We start from the raw sequence: 21,099 nt of genomic DNA, 5'->3' as shown, positions 1-21,099 counted from the left end.
CCCACTAAGGGGATCAATGCCAGGACCCTGAGATCATGACCTGAGCCAAAGGCAGATGACTAATCGACTGAGCCACCCAAGCATCCTGCCAGACCCACTTCTACCTCAGGGTCTTTGGACAGGAAGCTCTTCATTCATGGCTCATGCCTTTACTTTCTTCAGTGCTACCTTTTCAGTGAGGCCTTCCTTTGACACCCTAAAATTTCACCCCCACCCCAAACTTTCTATTTTGTACCTCCACCTGAATGTAAGCTCTAAAAGCTAGCGTCCGTATTGTTCACTGCGGTCTCCTCACCATCCAGGACAATGCCTGGCACAGAGCAAGCATTAGAGAAGTTTGTAAAATCAGTAAGAATATGAAAGCCCAGACAGATGAAGTTACTTGCTCAAGATCACACAAGGGAATACCAACAGAGCTAAAATTTAAACCTAAGCAGTCTGACTTCAGAGTTCATGCTCTTAAGGCTGAGAAACGGGCTCCATTATTGAGCGGGACTCAGGACGGACAGAGAGATGCAGTGAACCCAGCAGCCCCCTCCATCTTCTGCCTGCGATGGAACCAGGTCTCCCAAGGCTCAGCTCTGGCCACAGCACCCGGGCCGATGGCCTCGCCGCCCCAGGGTGCTACTGGAGACAAGGCCGGGGTGCTAATGCCCCCCAGTGGCTGTCATGGGTAAGAACAAAGTGTAGCCTTCAGGCCGAATGGGTGCATGGGTGAGAACTTGGTCCATCCTTGCTTCCTAGTCCCTCCCCTCAGAGAAGACACAGTCTGGGGTGTAGGCATAACAGATCTTTATTTTCCTAGAAGGGTCAGGCAGTGGGGCAGTGCAGCATCCAAGCCCCAGACCAGACATGCAGCATCCACATGCAGAACAGCTACACAGGCTGGGGCAGAGCCAGAAGTGGGAGACGGGGACCGTCGGATGCCCACAGCACCCCCACCATGACGCTTGGGCTCTGGGTTCTTCTGTCTCCACTAGAGCCAGGAGACAGAGGGCTGGGCTGCTTCCCCATGGCTGGAACCCTATCACTCTGGTCAGAAGAAAGATGGCACAAAGGGTATAGAGTCTGGCCAATCTACAGCACTCGATTCTGCATGGGGTTGGTGCAGTCATGTCCACTGGAAGGGCCTGGCCCCATACCTGGGACAGCGCGGGCCTAGCAGGAAGAGGGTTTATACACCTTCTAGTCCCCAACAGGGCTAGACCCTGATCCCAGAAAGGCTTAACAGAGTTGGGGCTGAGCCCTACTCCACCTAGTAGGGATATGTCCGTGAAGGGGACTTCCCTGAGCACAAGCAGGGGCCTCCTAAGGCAGTAGTGAACCGAGGGAGCTGCTACAGACAGGAGGCCTTGCCTCTGTGCCCCTTGGTAGGGAGAGAGAGGGAAGGTGCGAGTGCAGGGCTGGGGAGGGCGATGGCCAGCGAGGCCTAGGGGCTCAGGAGTGGGTGAGGCTGGGGACTTCCTGGGGTAGGGCTTAGGGCTGGGAAGACCAGGCCAGGAGAGGGGAGGGGGGCCACCCAACCCAGACCCTCCACACCCATGCCGAGTCTTGGCAAGGGCCACGGGGAGGATGGTCAGATGCACAGAGAACTTCAAGGCACCAGGATTCAGAGAGGCAGCAGGCCCACCGCCCCCCACAGACAAGACAGTGATTATAATAAACGTATTCAGCTTGAACTACATGATGTGTGTAGAGGGTGGGAAAAGAGAGGGAGAGAAAACGACAAAGGGAGAAATGTCCGGGGAGATGGGAGACGAGGGCGAAGAGACGAACCAGATGAATGTGGCAGTGAATGTGAAGGTGTGGGAAGGAGAGAAGTGAGAGGACACAGCCAGAGACAGGAGAGGAGGGAAGACAGCCAGAGAAGGCCTGAACACGCAGCACTTCTGGTCCCTACGAAATAAGGCACCAGAGTCAGTAACGTTCCTGTTGTTGCTGTGGTAGGAAAACGGCTGCTGAAGGGTGCAGGCCTTCGGGAGCCTCACGCCTGTGCACCAGTGGCCTTCTTGATCAGGGGTATCTGCCAGGATGGGAGATGCTGTGAGGCCGGGGCTCTGGGGCCGGTGATGGCTCCTCTTGCCACCAGCCAGGCACTCACCTTGGACAGGTCCACACCTGTGAGGGCGTGCACGGAGGCTGGCAGCTCGGCCAGCAGCCGGTTGACTTCTGATGTCACCTTGCTGTTGTCCCCGCTGAGGACCACAATCTCATCAACTTTGGTCAGGGGGGCGGCGATTTTAGCAGCAATCTAGGAGGTGGGGGGGTGGGAGGAGAGCTTGGCTGGTGCTGACTCTGTCCACCTGCCCCATCCGCTATCTCTCCCTCCTCCTTCTGCCTCCCTCCATCCCAGTGCAGCTTGGAGCTCTTATTTGCAAGCCACAGTCAGAGACCCAGGGGGTCAGGTGAGCCCATGCGTGTTGTAGGGGTCCTGCCTTGCTGCCGGGCCCCTCTGCGTTGAATGCTTCTAGCCAGCCTGTGGCTGTGCTCTGGAAGAGGCCCGCCAGACCCACCCCCAGGTGGGGGCCTCACCTGCGGCAGGGCCTCCAGCACCAGTGCCATCTTGGCAGCGTCCCCGTATTTCTGGTAGGCCTCGGCCTTGAGCTTCATCCGCTCAGCCTCTGCTGTGCCCATTGCCTCGATGACCGCTGCCTCCGCCTCCCCAAGCTTGCGGATCTTCTCAGCCTCTGCCTGCGCCAAGAGGACCTGCTTCACCCTGCAGGAGTTCACACCAGGCAGGATCAGTGGCAAGAGCCAGGGGCCCCTCAGGCCTTGCCTGGGCGCCGGCAAACCCTCAAGCCCTCTGCTTTGATGGGTGTCGGCGGGTGGGGACCCAGGAAAGGAGGTGCCCCAGCTTTCTGGCTCTGGCCAGGGGGAGGCCACTGGCTGCTTAGATGCAAATGGGAGGGGGGACTAGCCAGGATGCCCGCTGAGCCAAACCCCATAGCGGGCCCTCAAACCTCCATTATCCCCTCCGGCCCTCCCAGTGCCAATCCCATGGGGGAGGCAGGTCACCTCCACTTCACAGTCAGGAAGCTCCGGGAGAGGTGGCTTCCAAGCTGGGGCTGGGAAGCAGGCGGGGTGCGCGGACCAAGGAGCCTGACCAGTGCCCACCGGGCTGCGGCCAGGGTGCTCACTTTTCACCCTCGGCGATCTGCTGTATGCGGTGGGCCTCAGCCTCAGCAGGGCGGCGCACCGTGGCGATCAGCTCCTTGTCCGTACGAAGGATCTCCTGCGCCTCCACTGCGATCTGCTTCTTGCGCTGTACAACCTCGATCTCAATCTCTTCCTGCCGGATCTTCTGCTGCTCCCGGGCGCCCTGCAGCTCATAGGCCAGCTGGGCCTCGGCCGTCTGCAGTGGGAGGATGGGCTGTCAGAGGCCGGCTGCCAGGTCCTGAGCCCTGAGCCCTGACCTGGGATGCCCGATGGCACCTGACCTTGATGTTGACCTCCTCACTGAAAGCTGACTTCTGTAGCTCAAAGGCTCGCTTGGAGTCGGCAATCTTGGTGTCTGCCATGAACTTCACATCCAGCATCTCCTTCTTGCACTCCGCTTCCTGGCAACCGCAGGGGCAGGTGCTGAGGGTCCCCCGTGCCGGCAAGGTCCCACCAGCCCTGAGATCCCTGTCCCTGGGGGTGGGAAGGAAAGACCGTGTACCCGGATGCCTGCGTCCCGCTCGGCCTCGGCCACCCCGATGTCTGCATCTCTCTGTACCACAGCAGTCTGCGTCTTGCCCAAAGAGCTCAGATAGTCCACTTTGTCATACACGTCCTGGGAGGGAAGGGGGAGTCATCCTTGGGAACAGTCACAGGAACAAAGGGGCCAAACACCCAAAGGGGGGCTGCACCCATCACCTTGATGGTGAAGCTGAGGATCTCGATGCCCATGCGGCCGACGTCAGGGGCTGCCACCTCCCGCACCAGCTTGGCAAACTGGTCTCGGTCCTGATAAATCTGCTCCACGGTCAGGGTCCCTGGGGAAAGAGGCATCGTGGGCTGGCTTCCTGGGGGCCCAGCCCACTGGGCAAGGGAGGCAGCACGCAAGCAGTGGTCTGAGTGCGTGCACACGTTGTAGTCTGAGCTGGGCCTTCCTCAGGGTTCTTCTTCACAGCATTTAACACTGAGCCTCCTTCTGAGAGCCCAGGCTGGATGAGCAGAGGTGTCCCAGGCAACACCAGGTGCCTGACCAGACTGGCAGCCCTCGTCCCCCGCATCCCAGCGCCCTCCCCTTCCCTTGGGCCACCTAAAGTTTTGAAAAGAAAGTCTTGGTGGGACTGACAGATTCCCTTGCCCTGCCCTGCACCCCTCCCTGCCCCAGCCTTGGAGATCCTGCGAGGTTCTTGAAGGCAGCAGAAGGGCCCCTGGGCGGGCCGGGGCCTTACCGAGGATGGAGCGCAGGTGCCCCTCCAGGGTCTGCAGGACGACGTTCTTGATGTCCTGCACATTCTTGCCCAGAAACTGCTCACAGGCCACCGCCAGCAGCTCCTTCTCCGTCATGATCTTCACCTGCCAGTGGTCACAGAGGTGCCTGAACCAGGCTGGAGTGGGGCAGGCAGAGGCCCCAGACCCAAAGGTGTGGAGGATGGTGGCTGTGCCCCTCCCCCCTCCTTTTTCAGACCTGGAGGCCCAGGGGCCAGGAGGTGGTAGAGACTGACCGAGGCCTCTAGTCGGGATAGCACACCAGGAATTCTCACACTGACAAACCTGATGTTCACAGGCAGCCTCAGGCCCTGACACAGCCTGTTTGCTAGGCATCTGGGGCTCATCTCCCCACCCCTCAGCCCATTCACTCCTCCCTCATTAGCCAGTTCCTCCCATGCAGGCTCCCCACAGGTGGGACACCTGCAGGCTGAGGGTCAGAGAGGGCGAAAAGGAGAATGAGTAGTAGGGACACAGACAGACAGGCTGAGGAAAAGAGCCTGGACAGGGCAAGAGACAGGTCTGGGGGGACGCCACTGAGGGTGGGTATCTTCCTGCCTTTCCTTCCCCAGGTACTAAGGCAACCACCCCCTTACCAGAGGCCTCTAACACGGTTGCAGCTTGCTGCTCTGTGAAGTTGAGAACTGGGCTAGAGCAGGAAGCCCCTCGCCCAGGCCCTGAGCTGGGAATACTAAGTAACCTCCCAGAGAGTTCCTCTGCCTCACGTGGCCTTGTCCTCTGGTCCCCTCCCCTTTAGCCCCCAACCCAGGGACAGGGAAGGCCTGGATTCTGGGACGTGGCACTTCCAACACCTGCAAAGAATCGGGGGGTTAGTGAGACAGGAGCCCTCAGCACTGGTTCTGTCCCTTGCGGGCCCCGCTGAGGAGAAAAGGGGTGTCTGTTAGTCCTGCTGAGTGGCCAAGGGGCCGAGTGAGCATGTTCCAGTGGCGACGACCCTCTCTTGGTTGGGGGGGTAGGGGCAGGGGCACTGGAGAGAGACTGCCCCTGGCTGCTGTCCTCTCCTCCTCCCCCCACACCCAGCAGAGGGACGAGGCAGCTCAACGGACATGCGCAGGGCTGCTGAGTTACTATACCTGGGCGACACCCGTCACAGTTAAAGCTACCCCCTCGGCCGTCTCTACGTCCTCGCAGCGGGGCTGCAACGTCATAATCTCTAGGGAAATCCTGCCAAGAAATGCAAAACAGGGGCATGGGTCTGGGGGCCCCGGGCCTGGGGTGTGGGGAGAGTCCAGCACCTCACTGCTCCAGCTGGGATGGGCCGGGGTCCTGCTACAGAGGGATGGGGGCACGCTTTGAGGGCTTGTGGGGAGGGGTGTATGAGGAGATGCGGGAGGAGGCAGAGCAGCACCGGTGCAGCGTGCTACCCACGGCACACATGTCCCCTGCTCAGGGTAGCCTGGCTGGCGGCGTGGGGGAAGGAAGTGGAGAAGTAGGTGGGGGTGGCCTGGGCCGGTTGGGGGGTTGCAGGGGTAGCTGTGTGTGGATGGCCTGGGAATGCTCCGGAAGTCCTGGTACCCCCGGCTGTGCCATGTTGGTCGTCTGCGGGCGTCATGGGAACATCCCTCAGAGGCCTTTGTCTGATCCTGGGTCTGCTCGGTACCCGGAGATGCCCTGGAAAGCTCTGCCTACTAGCCTGGCTTGGCCGAAGTCTGCCCGCTGATGGACCACGATGGAGGTGATCCTGCGTCTGCCCCTTGCCAGGGAAGTCCCGCCTGGTCCCTTCAGCTGGCGGCGGGTTTGCCTTGAAGCCTACCCTCTGGGGCTGGTCACGCGTAGCTCAAGTGGGGAGTGAGGGCAGAGGTCACATGAGAGCTCCCTGGCCCAGACCATCTCAAGGGACCACACCACCCAGCTTGAAAGGGACTTTCCAATCCCTCTGGAGACTTGGGGAGGTGGGCACTTGCAGCTGTTCCGAGTAGGTAGTGGGTTGGAGGGGGAGCGGAGCCACTTTTTCGAGGGAAGCGGGGACCCTGCCCACTCCACACAAGGTGCTCTGGGCTTCTCAGGCCTCTGTGCTGAGGTCCAACTGCCGGAGGCTACCAGCAATGCGTGAGGTGGGGACAGTCCTCCACCTGGGGAGAGCCAGAAGGACAGGCAAGGCAGGGGAGAGGTGGTGTAGGGTTTTGCCTGAGAAGCCTGAAGGGCGATTTCATGCAAGGGAAGGGGATGGGTAAGAGGATGGTTAGGGCTCTTCCAGTCTGGGGACCCAGCGTGTAGGCTCTGAGTGGGGACAGGGGCTTTCTGACGCTCACTGCTGCATCCACAGTGCTCAACAGAGAGCTGACGAGTGAAGCGGTGAAGGTGAGTGTTGGCACAGCACAAGGAAAGCACTGGGAGGCAAACACCTCGGGTCAGGAAAGGGTTTCCCTGGCTATGGCCAGCCACACAGCAATGGAGAGTGAGACATCCGGTCACTTGCTTTTCTAAGTGAGATTGGATCCATGATAAAGCTTGGGTTTCTCTAGCACTCCCTCTTCTGCTTCTTCTTCTTTTTTTTTTTTTTAGTAGGCTCCATGCCCAGCATGGAGCCCAACCCGGGGCTTGAACTCACGACCCTGAGATCAAGACCTGAGCTGAGACCAAGAGTCAGACGATCAACCGACTGAGCCCCCCAGGTGCCCCTCTGCAGCACTTCTTTTCCAAAAATCCCGAAGGGCCCTCATATTGCTTTACTTGCCTTTCCCAACTCCCTACAAAGCACAGAGGACAGGATTCCCCTATCTCACATGTAAGGAAACTAACACAAGTGACGAGAGATTTGCTCAGAGGTTTCTGCACAAAAACGAGGGGCAGGGAAGAGCCAAGACTGGTTTTGCTAAGATCTGTCAGGGAGATCGGAGGAGGCCAAGGAGCTGGGAGAACAGAACTCTTCAGGAAACCCATCTTCTGGCCCTGTGTGGAGGAGGGCTAGGACAGGTGGGGGCTGGCTAGCAAGGGGCTCCGTGGCGCCTGGAGTGGTTGGACTGAAACCTCTCTAGCCCGACAGCCTCACTCTGGCACACAGGGGCCTGTGTCTCCTGCCTCAACTTACCCCTTGGCATCCAAGGACACTACCCCCTGGCAGACCTGGGCAGAGCTTCCAGACTCCCTTGCTCTTTCCCCATTAGCAGCCCCAGTAGGTGAGGGCAAGGGAGCTGGGGATCTACAGGGGTCTATCCTGGCACCCAGAGCAGCGCAGGAGGGAGCAGAGGGGAGGGAGGCACACTCTTAGGAGGGGAGTCCATCTGGGTCTTGCCTGCCGGGCCCCGCAGGGCAGGAAGAGAAAAGGTTAGACACAGAGGAGGAAGCAGGTGGGTTATTACCTGTGCAACCCCTGTTACGAATAGCGGGACCCCCTCCGACGTCTCAATATTCTCACAGCGACACAGGATGGTCATAACCTCCAGAGACAGTCTGAGGAGCGGCCAGGGGGAGGGAGAGGTAGGGACAGGAGGGATAGGAGGGGACACAGCAAACACACACAGTGGTTACCAGACAAGCAATGATGCCTGATGCCTGGGGGTGGGGGGAGGTTGCTCTCAGTATTTGAGCCCTCTCTTGCCAGCTCAGCCTAGGACTGTAGGGGAACAGAGGAAACCCCCTTGCTGGCCTGGATGCCTTCCCTAGCCCCCATACCCGTCTAAGGAGGAGCTGCTGGGCTGGGGGTAAAGCCTGCTGACACCCTGGGCCTCCCTGAGGTGGGGAGGCCTACGCACAGGGCACCAAGATTGCCCACCGCCTCACTTTCTCAGGATGGTCCTGGCACAGTCTGGGAGACTTGGCCTCACTTGTACCTTCCAAACACAGGCAAACCTCTGTGTCCAGAAACTGGGCAGGAGAGGCCACTGTGGAGATTCACAGGCCAGGGCAAATACCGAGTCCTGCTTTGGTCTGCGCTCCCTGTCACTAAGAAGGGAATTTTGGGCCAGAAAAGCCTAGGGAGAACCTGGGATTTTCTGATTTGGGGGGATAGGTGTCAGGGAAGGCTCAGGGAGGAAGTGTGTCCCTGCCAGAATATTCACAGGGACAACAGGGAGGGGATGGAGTAATTCACTTTGGAATTTCCAAAGTTGGGCCCAGGTAGAGAAGGGGTTATGGCAAAGAAAGCAAGGTGCCTCGAAGCTGCTCGGCCCACCCTCGCTGGGCCTCCCTAGCACAGCCTGTGTGTGTGTGTGTGTGTGTGTGTGCTGGGTAGCGGGCTGGGCTAGGCTGTGGGCAGCGTGGGAGGTTTCCTAAGATCAGAGGAAAGGAGGACAGTGGCTGAGGCCCAAGGAGCAGAAGCAGGTGGGCCGGGGGATGGGAGCAGTAGGCCCCGTGGAGCCCTGCTGGCATAGGTCATGCAGGTGTGCAAAGGCTGCCTTCATTCAAGCCCCTAATCCTAGCACTCCTGGGCCTGAGAGGACTCTAGACCCGGCTCAGACAGGAACGCACCAAGCTCTCTTCCAGGGAAGGAGGAGAGAGGGAGGGAAGGAGAGAAGGAACGAGGGAAGGAAGGAGGCTGCAGCTCAGACGCCAGAGGGGGAGGAGTCACTCAGGTGAGGGAGAGGGAACTGCCACAGGAGGGCCTCAGGATCCTATAGGACTTGGCAGCAGAGTGCAGTAGCAGCGACTTCATGGAGCCTGGAGACGGATGGCTGACAGCGGAGGTGGGGGATGTGAAGGGTGGCTGTGGGATGGGAGGCTTAGAATCCAGGCTGGGTTAGAAGCCCCTACTCTGACCTGAGAGGCTCCTGCCAGCCTCGGAATATTGAGGCCCCAGCTTGTAGAGATGTCCTTCAAATAGGCCAGGGGTCTGGGAAGGGGCTGCCCTCAGAAAGACAGTCCGAGAAGGGGCGGGGCCAAGGGCTCAGACTCCCCAGCAAGTGGGACCAGAGGGAGAACGCTAAGCCTGGGTGGGGGAGATCTGTTTCCTAGGACTAGGCACGAAGCCCTCTTCTCCTTACCTCTAGACTTACTGTCAGAGAAGCCTGGCCCCCTGTCTCAGGGGCTCTGCTCCCTGGAATAAGCAGCAGGGGAGGGGGGGGTGCCAAGAACACTGAGCAAGGGCCGCAGGGGTGTGACCCTAGTGGTGGATGGACGTGAGGGACAGGTGTTTGGGTGAGCTGCGAACTCTCCAGGGCCGGGTGTGCAGCAAGGTCTTCGGACAGGACACTGTCATCCTGGGACAGTGCCTCTGGAGAGGGCAGTCCATGGCTTCCCACAGGCCAGCTGGCCCACTCCTGAGAGAAGTTGTGACCAGTCGCAATTATTCTCGGACACTTTCAGCCTTGGGCCCTAACAGTCCCCTACGATCCCTCAATTCAGGTGGAGCAAAGTGAGGAGAGGGCTACTGGGAAATCAGTGAAGTTAAACAGTTGACCTCCTGCTCTTGACCCTAGCCAACACCCTCAACCTCTGCTTCCCTCTGCTGACTGGTGGAGCTGGGGCAGAGGGGGATTTCCACTGGAACCGCCACTGTCCCTCCTACCCTCCCAGTTCTGCTGCCCCTGCTGCCTGGGTCCTGGCCTGGAAGGATCTGGGCACAGTCAGGAAGAGGGTGATGGTGGAAAGATGGCTCGCCTGCCTCATCTCTTCCTGGGGGGGCGGGCCAAGTCTGGGCCTGCTGGGGGTCCTGGAGGAGCTCCAGTGAGAGCCCGATGACATCTCCCTTCATTTAGTGAGTCTTTCCAGACTAACCACGGAGGTCCAGATCTGTTTTGCCCAGCCCAGCACCAATTCCTTAGCTCTCCTCCCCTTGTCTGTAAGTAGCCACTGCCTGCATTGTCTGGGCCTGCACAGGTGAGGGCGTGTGTGGGTCTTTTCAGCCTCTCCTCTCCACAGGGAGGAAAATTTAGAATTCGTGAATAACTGAGCTAGACTTACAGAATGAGGATTCTGCCTGGGCATGACACCCAGATGCTCTGGGACACAACTGATGTCTCCAGCGGAATAAAGCATCCCCACTAAGGAGAAGGTGCCCAGATGAACCCCCTGCACCCCTTCTCACCTGTGTCTTAGGAGGTCCCACCCCCCCAGGATGGAATGTGGCAAGTGGTGGATGCTCTCTAGCTGACTGCAGGGGGAAGCGGGGCAGGGGGAAGGCTGGAAATCCTTCCCTCTCCCTTGCCCACCTGGATGCCAGGTTCCCGGGGGCCCCTGAGCCCTTACCTCTGAGTGTCGGAGATACACCACCAGGCCCAGGCCCAGCCGCCAAACACGTACTGTTTATAGTCAGAACCACAACAGCCCCCTGGAGAGCAAAGCAAACCACTGCTGGTCAGTCAGTTCTTGGGTCTGTCTACTCCCCGTCCCTTCACCAGCAACTCGGGCCCTTTACTGACCCTGACCCTTGACAATTCCCACTGTTGGTTGCTGAGGTCACATAGAAGGGGAAGAGAGCTCCTAAGGGCCTGAAACTCAAGTTCAGTAGATACATGATTTGCATAAAAAGCTATCCAATGAGTGGTTCCCAATGTAAGTGTTTTCAGGGAACAGAGGAAGTCAGTGGGCAGGAGTAAACAGGAAAAGCTTCCATCTTTCATTCAACCATTCATTCAGCAAACTCGTAATATAGGTTTCTGGGCTAGGGAGTCAGAGATGAAGATACGACTCCCATCTGGAAGGAGGTGGGAACTTCTCCTGAGATCATTAATACTAATACTGTGTGATCTGCATGTTATCAAGGCATGTGCAGGCCAAGGGGGAACGCAAGGGGCCCTGGGCGGGGGCGGGGGGCACTGGGAGGCCGATGGGAGGGAGGAGTCTCGGAGCCAAGATGGGATCCTCACTCACGCCCAGCAGACACATCTCAGTAAAGCTGTTTCTCTATTCCCAGGGCTGCACACTGACTGTGGGCCTCTGGAGAGTAGAGTGAAGAGGGAAGGCAAAGCCTCCAAACAAAGGCCAGCCTGTGGCACCCATGGGATAAGTGAAGAGAAAGGGGAAAGGTCGAAAAAAGAAACTCTATCAATTACACAGAATGTTGAATCGGGCCCCAACTTGAATCTAGCCGTAGACATGCCCGGCATGCTGTCTGTGTAGAAGTGAGAAAAACCAATTCCTGAAATTCTTGTTGTGAACTCTCCTGCAAATGCCAAAATTATTCATCAAGTTCAAGGAAACTTTACTAAAAGCTAGAAGGCAGTTTCCTTGCAACGCAAAAAAAAAAAAAAAAAACACCAAAACCAAAAATGTACAGGAAGTAGATGATTCAAAGGAAATGTGATTTGGGAAAAAGCCAGTGGATGTCGTCATTTCTGTATATACCAGCTTGGATTTTCGGGAAAGCCTTAGCATGTGTGCTTCCAATGGGCAAGGGTGAGGGGTTGTTTCCTGTAGCTGGGTCACAGTGTCTCTGAGGACCCACAGCAGGAAGAGCAGATCATAGGGTGTCTCAAGTATCAGGCCAAGAAACTGCGTGCGCGCGTGCGTGTGTGTGTGTGTGTGTGTGTGTGTGAGAGAGAGAGAGAGAGAGAGAGAGAGAGAGTGATGAGGAGGTCACATAGGGATTTAAGCGGGGGGAGCAACAAAATTACATTTGCATTTCCAGAAACACCGCTTTGCACAAGGAAGATGGGGATGGGGTGGTCTAGGAGATTGGAGAAGCCTTCTGCAGGGACCTAGGCAAGGCATGGTGGCTGATGTTGGGGAATAACTTCCAGAGCAATCTTGTCCGAGAGGATTTCCTGCGAGGGTTGAAATGTTGCATAGCTGCAGTGTGTAATACAGCAGCCACTGGCCACGGGGGCTTACTTCACACCTGAAATGTGGCCAATGTAACCAAAGAACTAAATTTCTTTTTTTTTTTTTTAAAGATTTTATTTCTTTATTAGAGAGAGCATGAATGGGTGGGGGGCGGGAGGAGCAGAGAGAGAGGGAGAAGCAGGCTCGCTGCTGAGCAGAAAGCCCAACACGGGGCCCATCTTGGGACTCTGGGATCGCGACCTGAGCCAAAGGCAGACGCCCAACCGACTGAGCCACCTAAGTTTCCATTTCTAAATTTCTAATTTAGAAATTTAATTAATTTAAGTTTAAATGGCTAGTGGCTACCCTATCAGTGTAGCTGTGGAGTCCAGGTCGGAGTGGGTGGGGACACCAACAAGGGAAAGAAAGACAACAGAAAGAACAAGGAGCTGGAGAGGAGTTCCGGACAGGTGGAGGCGAAGGGGACCCCACGAGGACAGAGTGCCCGTCAGCACAGAGAGCGGGTGCCTGAGCCAGCTCATCCGGCAGCCGGCCCACTTGGCCTCCAGGGCCTGCACCTTGCACAAGGAGCCTTACCAGAAGTTCAGGGAGCAAAGAGCAGGCACGCAGTATGAGTAGGGGAGGGAAGAGGAACTCTGTTTCTCTGTGATGGAAATACCAGCCCCCAGGGCTGCTGCACAAGGGAAGCTACTGCAGGCTTCTCAGCCCTGGGAGTAGGGTGGGAGGCTCCAAGGGCAAGTGATCAAGCTGAAACCTAAGCCATCTTAGGATATGAGAACCTGAGAGGGTCACACATCACAGCCTGTTTCACTCTGGCCTGGTGAGGGCTAGGGCCTAACTGCCTCTGGCCAGTGCTAGGGAGCTTCTTCAGTGTAGGGGGTAGAGGTGGTAGGGGTGGGGAGGGAGAAGGGTAAGTAATGGGGGGTGGGGGTGGGGTCCGTGCTTTACCTTTAACTTAGTCTTTGACCTTGGGAGCAGGCTGTCACCCTTAAGCTGGGTCTTGGCCAAGGGCAACATGGCCAGATTCCCAGGGAGAGCAACAGGAAGCTGGGCCTTCCAGCCTGCTCTGCCCCCCAGCAGGCTCCTCCCCCTGAAGGCTTCTTCCTCCCAGATTCCTGGTCACCCTGAGTCTGAGCAGCACCACTCCCCAAAGAGACCATGTAGGTGTCCCTTCCTTGATCTCCCTTGCTCTCACTCTTTTCACACCTGAAAGTTTCTCCTGGTTTTACCGTACGTTTTCTAACCCAACTTACTTTCCTTTGTTCTGTCTTCGCCCAAGCTGAAGAATCACAAAACAGGGGTGCCTGGGTGGCTCAGTCATGAAGCGTCTGCCTTCAGCCCAGGTTGAAGGGTCCTGGGATCAAGGCCTGCATCAGGCTCCCTGCTTAGTGGGGAGTCTGCTTCTGCCTCTGCCCCTCTCTTCCACTCATGCTCTCTCTCTCTTTCTCAAATAAATAAAGGAAATCTTAAAAAAAAAAAAATCATGAAACATCCCACAACAACCTCCACCCCGCTCTCAGCCCCTCCAGACCCAGCCCATCCCTCTGCCCTCTCAGGAACACTCTCCTCCCTTCCTGCCTCTTTTCTACCTTCTTCCCACTATTCTAGAAGACCATACTCTACAAAAGGGATTTAGCTTTTTTTGAGTCACAACCCCCCTTAGTCACTGAGCAATGCTGGAGTGTACATAAATGCATAAAATAAACAGGAAACACATCTGGAAAGTTATAAAAATATTAAAATAACCAAATATATAGTATGTAATATGTGGTAATATATGTGATACAGTAAAACATTAAATAATAAAATCCAGTGGTAGATTTAATAACTAGCTTAACTTCAAAGGCATGAGGAGCATGAGTGACTTTGATGGTACCTACAAAAACTGTGGTGTGGTAGGAAAATATCTCCTAATACTATCCCAGGTTGTAGCCGGCATTTATAAAGTGAAGAAATGCTAACTTTCGATTCAGGTTAGTGAGAATAAAAATTCACGTCTCTCCCTATCCAAATGCACAGACCTCTAAATTCTCCCCATGGACCCCAGGTTAGGAACCTCTGATTTATTGTAGAGACAAGAGAAAGGTGTATGGGGTTTGGATTCCCCTTTTAGGTTCCTGACAGTAGAAACAGAGAAAGAGGTTTTATATTACAGATGGGCAGAGGGAGGTAAGACAACAAGAAAAACTTCCAGCCTTTTCAGGTGGAGAAGATGACCAGGGGATATATCAGCATCCTTCTCAAATTGGGCTGAACGAGATGCTTCTGGACTTGGACACCAGCTTAAGTAACCAGGTGGGGGCAGGGCTGGGAGTGGCTGCTCCCCTCTTCCAGGACTTGGGTGCGGGAGAGAGAGGGATCTTGGCAGGATCAACTCAAATACCCAGGTACTGTGATACTGGGCACTATCCTTCCCTCTTCTCACCCATCCTTCTTCGACTCCAGCACCCTCAATTCTCAGCTCGGCCTCCTCTCCCCACCCCTGAAACAGCTTTGAAGCTAGCAACGCGCTGGCCTCTAGCCAGAAAACCAGGTTTCCAGCAAGGGGAAGGTACAGAGCGGCCCATGTCAGGTGCTCCTCTCACCTCTCAGTCTCAAAGCTTGCTCTCTCGAGCCCAGAGTCTCGGCTTCCAGAAGGAAACTCCCCGAGAGAGAAAAAGTGTGGTGCAAATAGGTTCTAAAAGTTGTCTTTAGGATCAGGGCCTGGGAGACAGGTTCAAGTCTGGCCTTGGTGCTCTCTGAGGGGTCTCCCTCCCAATCCCAAGGCCACCTCTGGTTTTAGCTGCTCTCCCCCCAAAGAGGAGCGTGCTTGTCAGGAAGAGTGGGGATTTCCTATCCTCGAGGAGAGACTGATTCTGAGATCCAAACAGCCACAGGCCAGGTTCTGGGGTAAAACCTCCCAGTGCATTGATCACACCACCCCCAAGGCACAGCCCCAAACCCTGGTCTAGTCCAACCCCTTCTACAGCCAGCCCTAACAACTCTTCACACAGGCTGGAAACTGGCATCGATGGGGGGGATCACCTGAAGGATTCCCGCAGCTACAGGCCTTCAAGCTGTCAGCAAACACCACCCTCCCCAGTACCGGTGAGCCAGGAGCTGCACAAACTGGGGGCTTCAAAGGCTTCAGCCATCTCTCAAGATACCCAAATATACCAAATTAAGCAGCCTTAAGGCAAAGGTACATCTCCCCTCCCCAGTACAGCAGTCCCACGGCCCTGCGGAAGCTCCCAGAAATTCTAGAGCCTGTAGCATTTTGCAATCGGGGCGATACAGCCCAGAACCCGATTTCTCAACCTGTAGAGGCCGCACCCGCATTTCTGGGGCGGGCAGTGTCAGTAAGCCCCAGCAAGCCCCAACCTGCTCAGAATTAACGGGAGCACAGGGATCCCCGTCTCAGCGCCCCTCCCCAGGCAGGCACCTGCCCTCCGAAGCTGTGAGACCCGCCCCAAGGCCTGGGCGCCGGAATCCAGCCAAACCGCTGTGTTCCGGTAACCACGGGTTCACTCTCTCCGGCCTCAGCTCTGGACCCCCTAGGCCACGGTGGAGTAGAGGGGAGGAGGCGGAGAAAGGAGAGAATAAACACGAGAAAACACGCAGTGGCAGGGGGAGTCCCGACGGCGCCGAGCACCGCAAGCGTGAGAATGGGGAGGGGGGGGGCCTTCCTGGAAGGTTCTCAGACCGACACCCGCGCCCCCTACCCCGTCCCTCACCCTCCGCGCCCTTCCCCGGCCTAGCCGGTCCCCGCTCGCTCCGCAGCCCCGCACCCACCCCGAACCCCCTCCTCGACCACCTCCGCGGGCACGGCCGGCGCGCTCCAACACCCTCCCGGCCCCTGAGCCCCGGCCCCACCTCCCTCGCAGCTCTCTCACCTGAAACCACCAGCGCCTCGTTGGGCCCCACCGTGTGGCAATTGCCCATGGCGCCAGCGGGACGGAGGGCCCCCGGGCACCGCAGGGACCTGGACAGAACCGAGCACACCACCGGCCGCGCCCTGCCTATCCCGCCACCCCCAGCGGCCGCCCGCCCGCGCCCCTCCGCGCTCGCTGCCCCGCCGGAAGTGTGGCGGCGGAAGGCGGGGCCGCCGGGCGACAGCGGCGACCGCGAGCGCGAGGCTTCGGGCGCCAGTCCACACGCTTTATTTCCCTGGGGTCCAGCCCCACAGCACCCCGGGACAGCGCACCCTGCTCCTGCGGGCCGCCCGAACCCGACGGCGCGGCCCTGCCTCACCTCCCCGCACCCAGCCGACCGCCGTGGGCCCCGGAGTCACACCGCTCCCCCCCCCCCCCCCCCCCCCCCCCCCCCCGCCCCACCACCGGTGGTGAGACCTTGGGCAAGTCCCTTACCTCTGCAGCCCAATCCCGCCTCGGCAAATGGGGGGCATGTAACTACGTGGCTACATGGTTTTGCAAAGGGCCCAGTTCGGTAATTCTCAGTGTTGCACTGTAATTACAAATTACAATCGCTGTACCCCCTCATCCAAAGCCGATCAGCATCACCCAGAGTGGGGACAGAGGTACGGAATTCAAATTGCTCAGAAGCAACGTCTGGCGCATTAGCCCTCACCTCTCAATCTGGGATTATTGTTATTCTCAGGAAGAAATCATCACCCACGATTTCCTTCCACCAGGAAAAGAGCTGTTCAGGACACAATCTGAAGCCCCAGCCAGGAAGCATGGAGGTAAAAATTGCAAACCCCTCAGTGCCCAGGGCAGGGGCTGACATGCAGTTAAGGTTTTCGAGGGCCACCAAGTGTCATGGAAAGCATCCCAGCCTGGGGATTAGGAGATTTAGGGCTCAGGTTCAGTTTTAACGTGAATTCTGTGTGTGACCTTAGATAGGTCTGGTGAACTCTGAGGGCTGGGGTGGGGTTCAGAAACTGTGGGCTCCTTAGAGTGGGGTCTGCTCAGGGAAGATGGGGCCCCTGGGTCCTCAGGCTGGGGATCTTCATCAGGTTCGGCCTCCTCTCCAGGACCAAGGCCTGCCAGCCTCTTGCTGGCCTCCCACAGCCGGTGAGCTGCACGGTCATCTCGGGCAGCTGGGGACACCTCCTCCACATGGCAGTTGGCAAAGTATCTCCCACTAAGGGGCTCAATGCCCTCCTGGAGAGCGCAGTACAGGGGTGTCTGGGCACCTCCTCTTGGAGCCCGCAGCACAAGCCAAGCTAGTGGGCGCAGAAGTGGGCGCAGCCATCCAGGAACATGGCGCAGGAAAAGCTCCGAGTTCACAGGCCCTGTGGACAGGAAAAAAGGAAGGAGTAGTGAGGATGGTGGGCGAGGGCCCAGGGGAAGAGCAACAAGAACAGGGCTAGGAGCGAGTGGGGAACAGAGTCCAGTTCCAGGGAGACCAGGATAGTATTGAGTGGGCATTCAGGGTCCCCACAAGGTGACCTCACGCATTTCAACAGCAAGGCTCCTCCTCTCCACCTGTACATCCCTATCTCCCAGGTTTTCCCACATGTTGAATCCTCTGCCTGAGGGGACCTCTTTTCTTCTAGCTCAAGTCCTATTCCTTTGTTTAACCAGCAAATGTGTACTAATGCCTATGGCAGACCAGCTACTGTTCTGGACATTAGAGATGGGGAGTGTAATAAAGGCTTATAAATGTTAGCTGTGATTATTATTGTCACTGTTATAATTACTAGTGAGCCTCAGGCAACGACTATCTAAAGTGCAGTATGGTTGGTGTCTCACTCAGTTGTTGGAGTATGACTCTCAACCTCCGGGTTGTGAGTTTGAGCCCCATGCTGGCTGTAGAGATTAATTAAAAAAATAAAATCTTAAAAAAATGCAGTATGGCAATATGGGTTACCCTATAATGTGTTCCATAAGGCAGAGATGGGCCTTATTCATCTATTAACTCCCTCAGACTAAAAGCTAAAATGCTAGAAGTGGACTTCTAGACCCTAGATGACCCAGCCCATCTCTATTCCTCATCTCTTGCCACTCTCCTCCTCTCACTCTGTTCTAGCCTCATGCGGCCCCTTGTCCCTTCTCAAGCATACCAGGGACTTCTGCCTCAGGGCCTTTGCACGTGCTATCCACTCTGTTCTTTACGCTCTTCTCCTCTGAAGACCACATGGCTCATTCTCATCTCCTTCAAGCCTGTCACCTTTTTGTCTATGCCTTCCTTGACTGCTACAGAAAAACAGCATCTGCTGTCATTTCCTATCCTTGTCACTCTGCTTTATCTTTCCCATAGCATTTTATCACCACCTGTCATTGAATGTATTTATTAGTGATCTCCCCTTCCCTTAAACTAGAATGTAAATTCTACAAGGAAAGGGCCTGTTTTATTGACTGCTGTCTTCCCAGCACCAAGATTAATGCCTGGTACATAACTGGTAATCAGTAAAAGCTTTTCGAATGAACAAGTAGTTATTAGCCATCATCATCATTATCCTCCTATTATAGTGAGTTCATTCATATGGATGGCTCCTTGGGGTGAGAACCTGGGCTTCATTCATTACATACCCTATCCAGTAGCCAGCATCCAGGCTTACTGGTGTGAGAGGAAGAGCTCAGATAAGGAGAACCTCCTTCCAAGATCAGCAAGGAACAGGTCTCTCCTCGTACAGTGCTTCCTTACTGTTCTGAGAATCTGGGGCTCAGTGAGAGGTGGGGGGTGCGCAGGATGGGCAAAGGATGGGAGAGGGGACTCAAAGCACAGTCAGAGAGCCAGGCCTCACCTGGGTGGGCTGCATAGCAGGTGACACCAGTACCCTCCAGCTGCGTGGCGAGCTCCCTGGCAAACAGCACGTTGGCCAGCTTACTGTCGGCATATGCCCGTAGCTCCTGCCGCCAGCCCACCACCGGGCGGTCCAGGCGTGTGAAGTCGAGGCGCCCCCGCCGGTGGGCGGCTGACGATACCACTACCACGCGACTTGGGGCGCACGTCTTCAGCCGGGGCAGCAGCAGATGAGTCAGCAGGAAGGGGCCAATATGGTTTACTCGCAGCATCAGATTAAACGGCTTGTGGGTCCGGCCACAGGAACTGATCCCTGGGGCAGGGGCTCGACATGAACCACTGCTCCATAGGGACCCCTGAAGACCTCAGTATCCCCATCTGTGAGAGGGTGGTAGGGGGCGTCCTTCCCATGGATCCACTGGCCCTTGGCATACACCTGGCTGGAGGGGACAGTTGCCCACCCGCCGCCCCCCCTGCAGGGCCTGCTGCCCCTCACCGGCATTGTGGATGAGGATGTCCAACCGTGGTTCAGAGCTCAGGAAGGCGGTGGCAAAGGCCCGCACGGAGGCCAGACTGGCCAAGTCCAAGGCCATGAAGATGACCTCATTGTTCCCACTTTCCTGTGGGGCAGCAAGGTCTGGGCTTGTCACCAGGCACCTCTCTCCTCTTCCCTCTCCCCAGGTACCAAATTTTGAGAGTCCTCCTCCTCTTTTTACTAAGATCTGCCCTTATGCATTAGAATATAGTGGACAAGTATATGGACTCTGGATGCAAATCCTGACTTTGTCTTTCATTAGAGCGTGACATTAGACAAGTGTGACATTCATCTCTCTGGGGCTGAGTATTCTCGCTGTAAAATGGGAACAACATAGTACGTATCTCATGAAGTTGCTGTGAAGATTCAATGAGTTAATAAGTGTGAAATACTTAGAACAGTGCCTGGCCCCCAGTCAGCACTGTGTAGGTAGTTCTTGGTATTATTATCATCATTCCCTCTGACCATTATTGCTTATCCTAACATTTACAACTGACTTCTTTCTCCTTGGTCTCCTCTCACCCATTCTTGCCCCTACCCCCCCACCCCCACCCTAGTCCGGGCCTGTACAGCCACTGAGGGGTTCCTCCCAGAAGGCTATTTTGACAGTCCACACCCTGCTGAGGACCTTTCATTGGATCTTCACTGCTCATCCTATAAAATCCGAGTTTCTCAATAGAGTCTATAAAGGATTCCAGAATCTAGCCCCGGTTCAGAGCTTCCAGCCTCTTTATTTCACCTCTTTACTCCATATTTTGTGGTCCATCCAGCCTCAATAAACCTTTGCTTTCAGTTTTTTAAAAATCAATTAAGCTGTCTTGCCTCAGGGCCTTTGCATATGCTGTTCCCTCTGCTGTTCCCTTCCCTACTGTCTTTCATTGATGGAAGTTTTACCGATCCTTAAACGTCTTCAAAAAGCGATCAGTTCTTTCAGAAAGCCAATATACTAGCTAGCTTGCGTCTGGTGCTCCTTCCCTGTATGACCAGAGCATCAGCCGACTGTTTTCTGCACGTAACGACCGGTTAAGGAAGCCGCTCTGTTCGCCCTTCCGCGTCCTACTGTGTCTGTTTTCCGCTCACCCTCTCCCCTTCTCCGGCCTCTCCCCCGACCCCTCACCTGGCGGAGGTCGAAGGCGGCAGCCTCACCGCGCTCCCGGCTCCGACAGGCCAGCACCACGCGCGCTCCCCGGCGCGCCAGCTCCAGCGCCGTCATCTTCCCGATGCCGCTGTTGGCGCCTGCGGTGGGTGGGCGGTAGCCGCGCTGAGCCCGGTGGGCCGCTGACCCCGCCGCCCGGCCTCCCCGCCACCCCGCCGCCCGCGGGCCTTCTAGCACTTACCCGTGACCACTGCCGTGCGGCCGCGCAGGCTAGCTATGCCGCCGCAGGGCGGGGCCTTCACCAGGTTGTAATAGACAAGCACGTAGGCGCCCAGCAGCAACCCCGCGCCCAGCAGCAGCGCCTCCATGCCCGCCGTGCCGCCAGCCCCCCCACGCTCCCCGCACAGGCCCCGCAACTCCCTGGATCGCCGCCCGCCCGGCGGCTGCCGGTCCGCCCCGCACCCGCTCGCGCCTCCTTGGAAGGCGGAGGCGGAGGCGGAGGCGGGCGAGAGGCAGGACAGGGGTGTGTGTGCGTGCGTGTGAGCGTGGGCCCTACGAGCGCCCCCTAGGCATGCGTCTTCGTCCTCCCGGTGTGTGCTTGTGGAACACCTTCTAGGTGCGCGTGTGCATTTGGGCCCTGGCAGCGCCCTCTAGGCGTGTGCCTGCGGGAACTCCTTCC

The 21,099-nt window shown here is 56.9% G+C and overlaps 2 protein-coding genes across 3 annotated transcripts; both read right to left on the bottom strand.

The window, feature by feature from the left end:
- Nucleotides 1–775: 775 nt before the first annotated feature.
- On the bottom strand, nucleotides 776–16,102 carry LOC111151332 (flotillin 2). Of its 2 annotated transcripts, none has more exons than XM_022509257.1 (11): nucleotides 15,975–16,102; nucleotides 10,567–10,648; nucleotides 7,743–7,833; nucleotides 4,383–4,506; nucleotides 3,856–3,974; nucleotides 3,659–3,772; nucleotides 3,438–3,557; nucleotides 3,138–3,352; nucleotides 2,533–2,716; nucleotides 2,102–2,251; nucleotides 776–2,023 (listed from the first exon to the last, which is right to left on the bottom strand). In XM_022509257.1, exons 1-11 carry the CDS (start codon nucleotides 16,021–16,023, stop codon nucleotides 1,985–1,987), a joined length of 1,287 nt encoding a protein of 428 aa, XP_022364965.1. In that variant the 5' UTR covers nucleotides 16,024–16,102; the 3' UTR covers nucleotides 776–1,984. The 2 variants fall into 2 exon arrangements, with proteins under 2 accessions (XP_022364965.1, XP_022364964.1); XM_022509256.1 differs by lacking the exon at nucleotides 7,743–7,833 and adding an exon at nucleotides 5,514–5,604.
- A 351-nt stretch (nucleotides 16,103–16,453) lies between these two features.
- Nucleotides 16,454–20,788, bottom strand: LOC111151594 (dehydrogenase/reductase 13). The gene is made up of 5 exons (XM_022509674.1): nucleotides 20,662–20,788; nucleotides 20,442–20,560; nucleotides 19,286–19,409; nucleotides 18,791–19,102; nucleotides 16,454–17,335 (listed from the first exon to the last, which is right to left on the bottom strand). The coding sequence occupies exons 1-5, from the start codon at nucleotides 20,786–20,788 to the stop codon at nucleotides 16,893–16,895; spliced, it is 1,125 nt and encodes a 374-aa protein (XP_022365382.1). The 3' UTR covers nucleotides 16,454–16,892.
- Nucleotides 20,789–21,099: the final 311 nt, after the last annotated feature.

Source organism: Enhydra lutris, unplaced genomic scaffold (genome assembly GCF_002288905.1).
Source record: "Enhydra lutris kenyoni isolate GAN:26980312 unplaced genomic scaffold, ASM228890v2 scaffoldscaffold26, whole genome shotgun sequence".
In the NCBI taxonomy this organism is placed as follows: domain Eukaryota; kingdom Metazoa; phylum Chordata; class Mammalia; order Carnivora; family Mustelidae; genus Enhydra; species Enhydra lutris.
The sequence above is the reverse complement of the archived record's forward strand: the minus strand, read 5'-3'. Positions and strand labels throughout refer to the sequence as shown.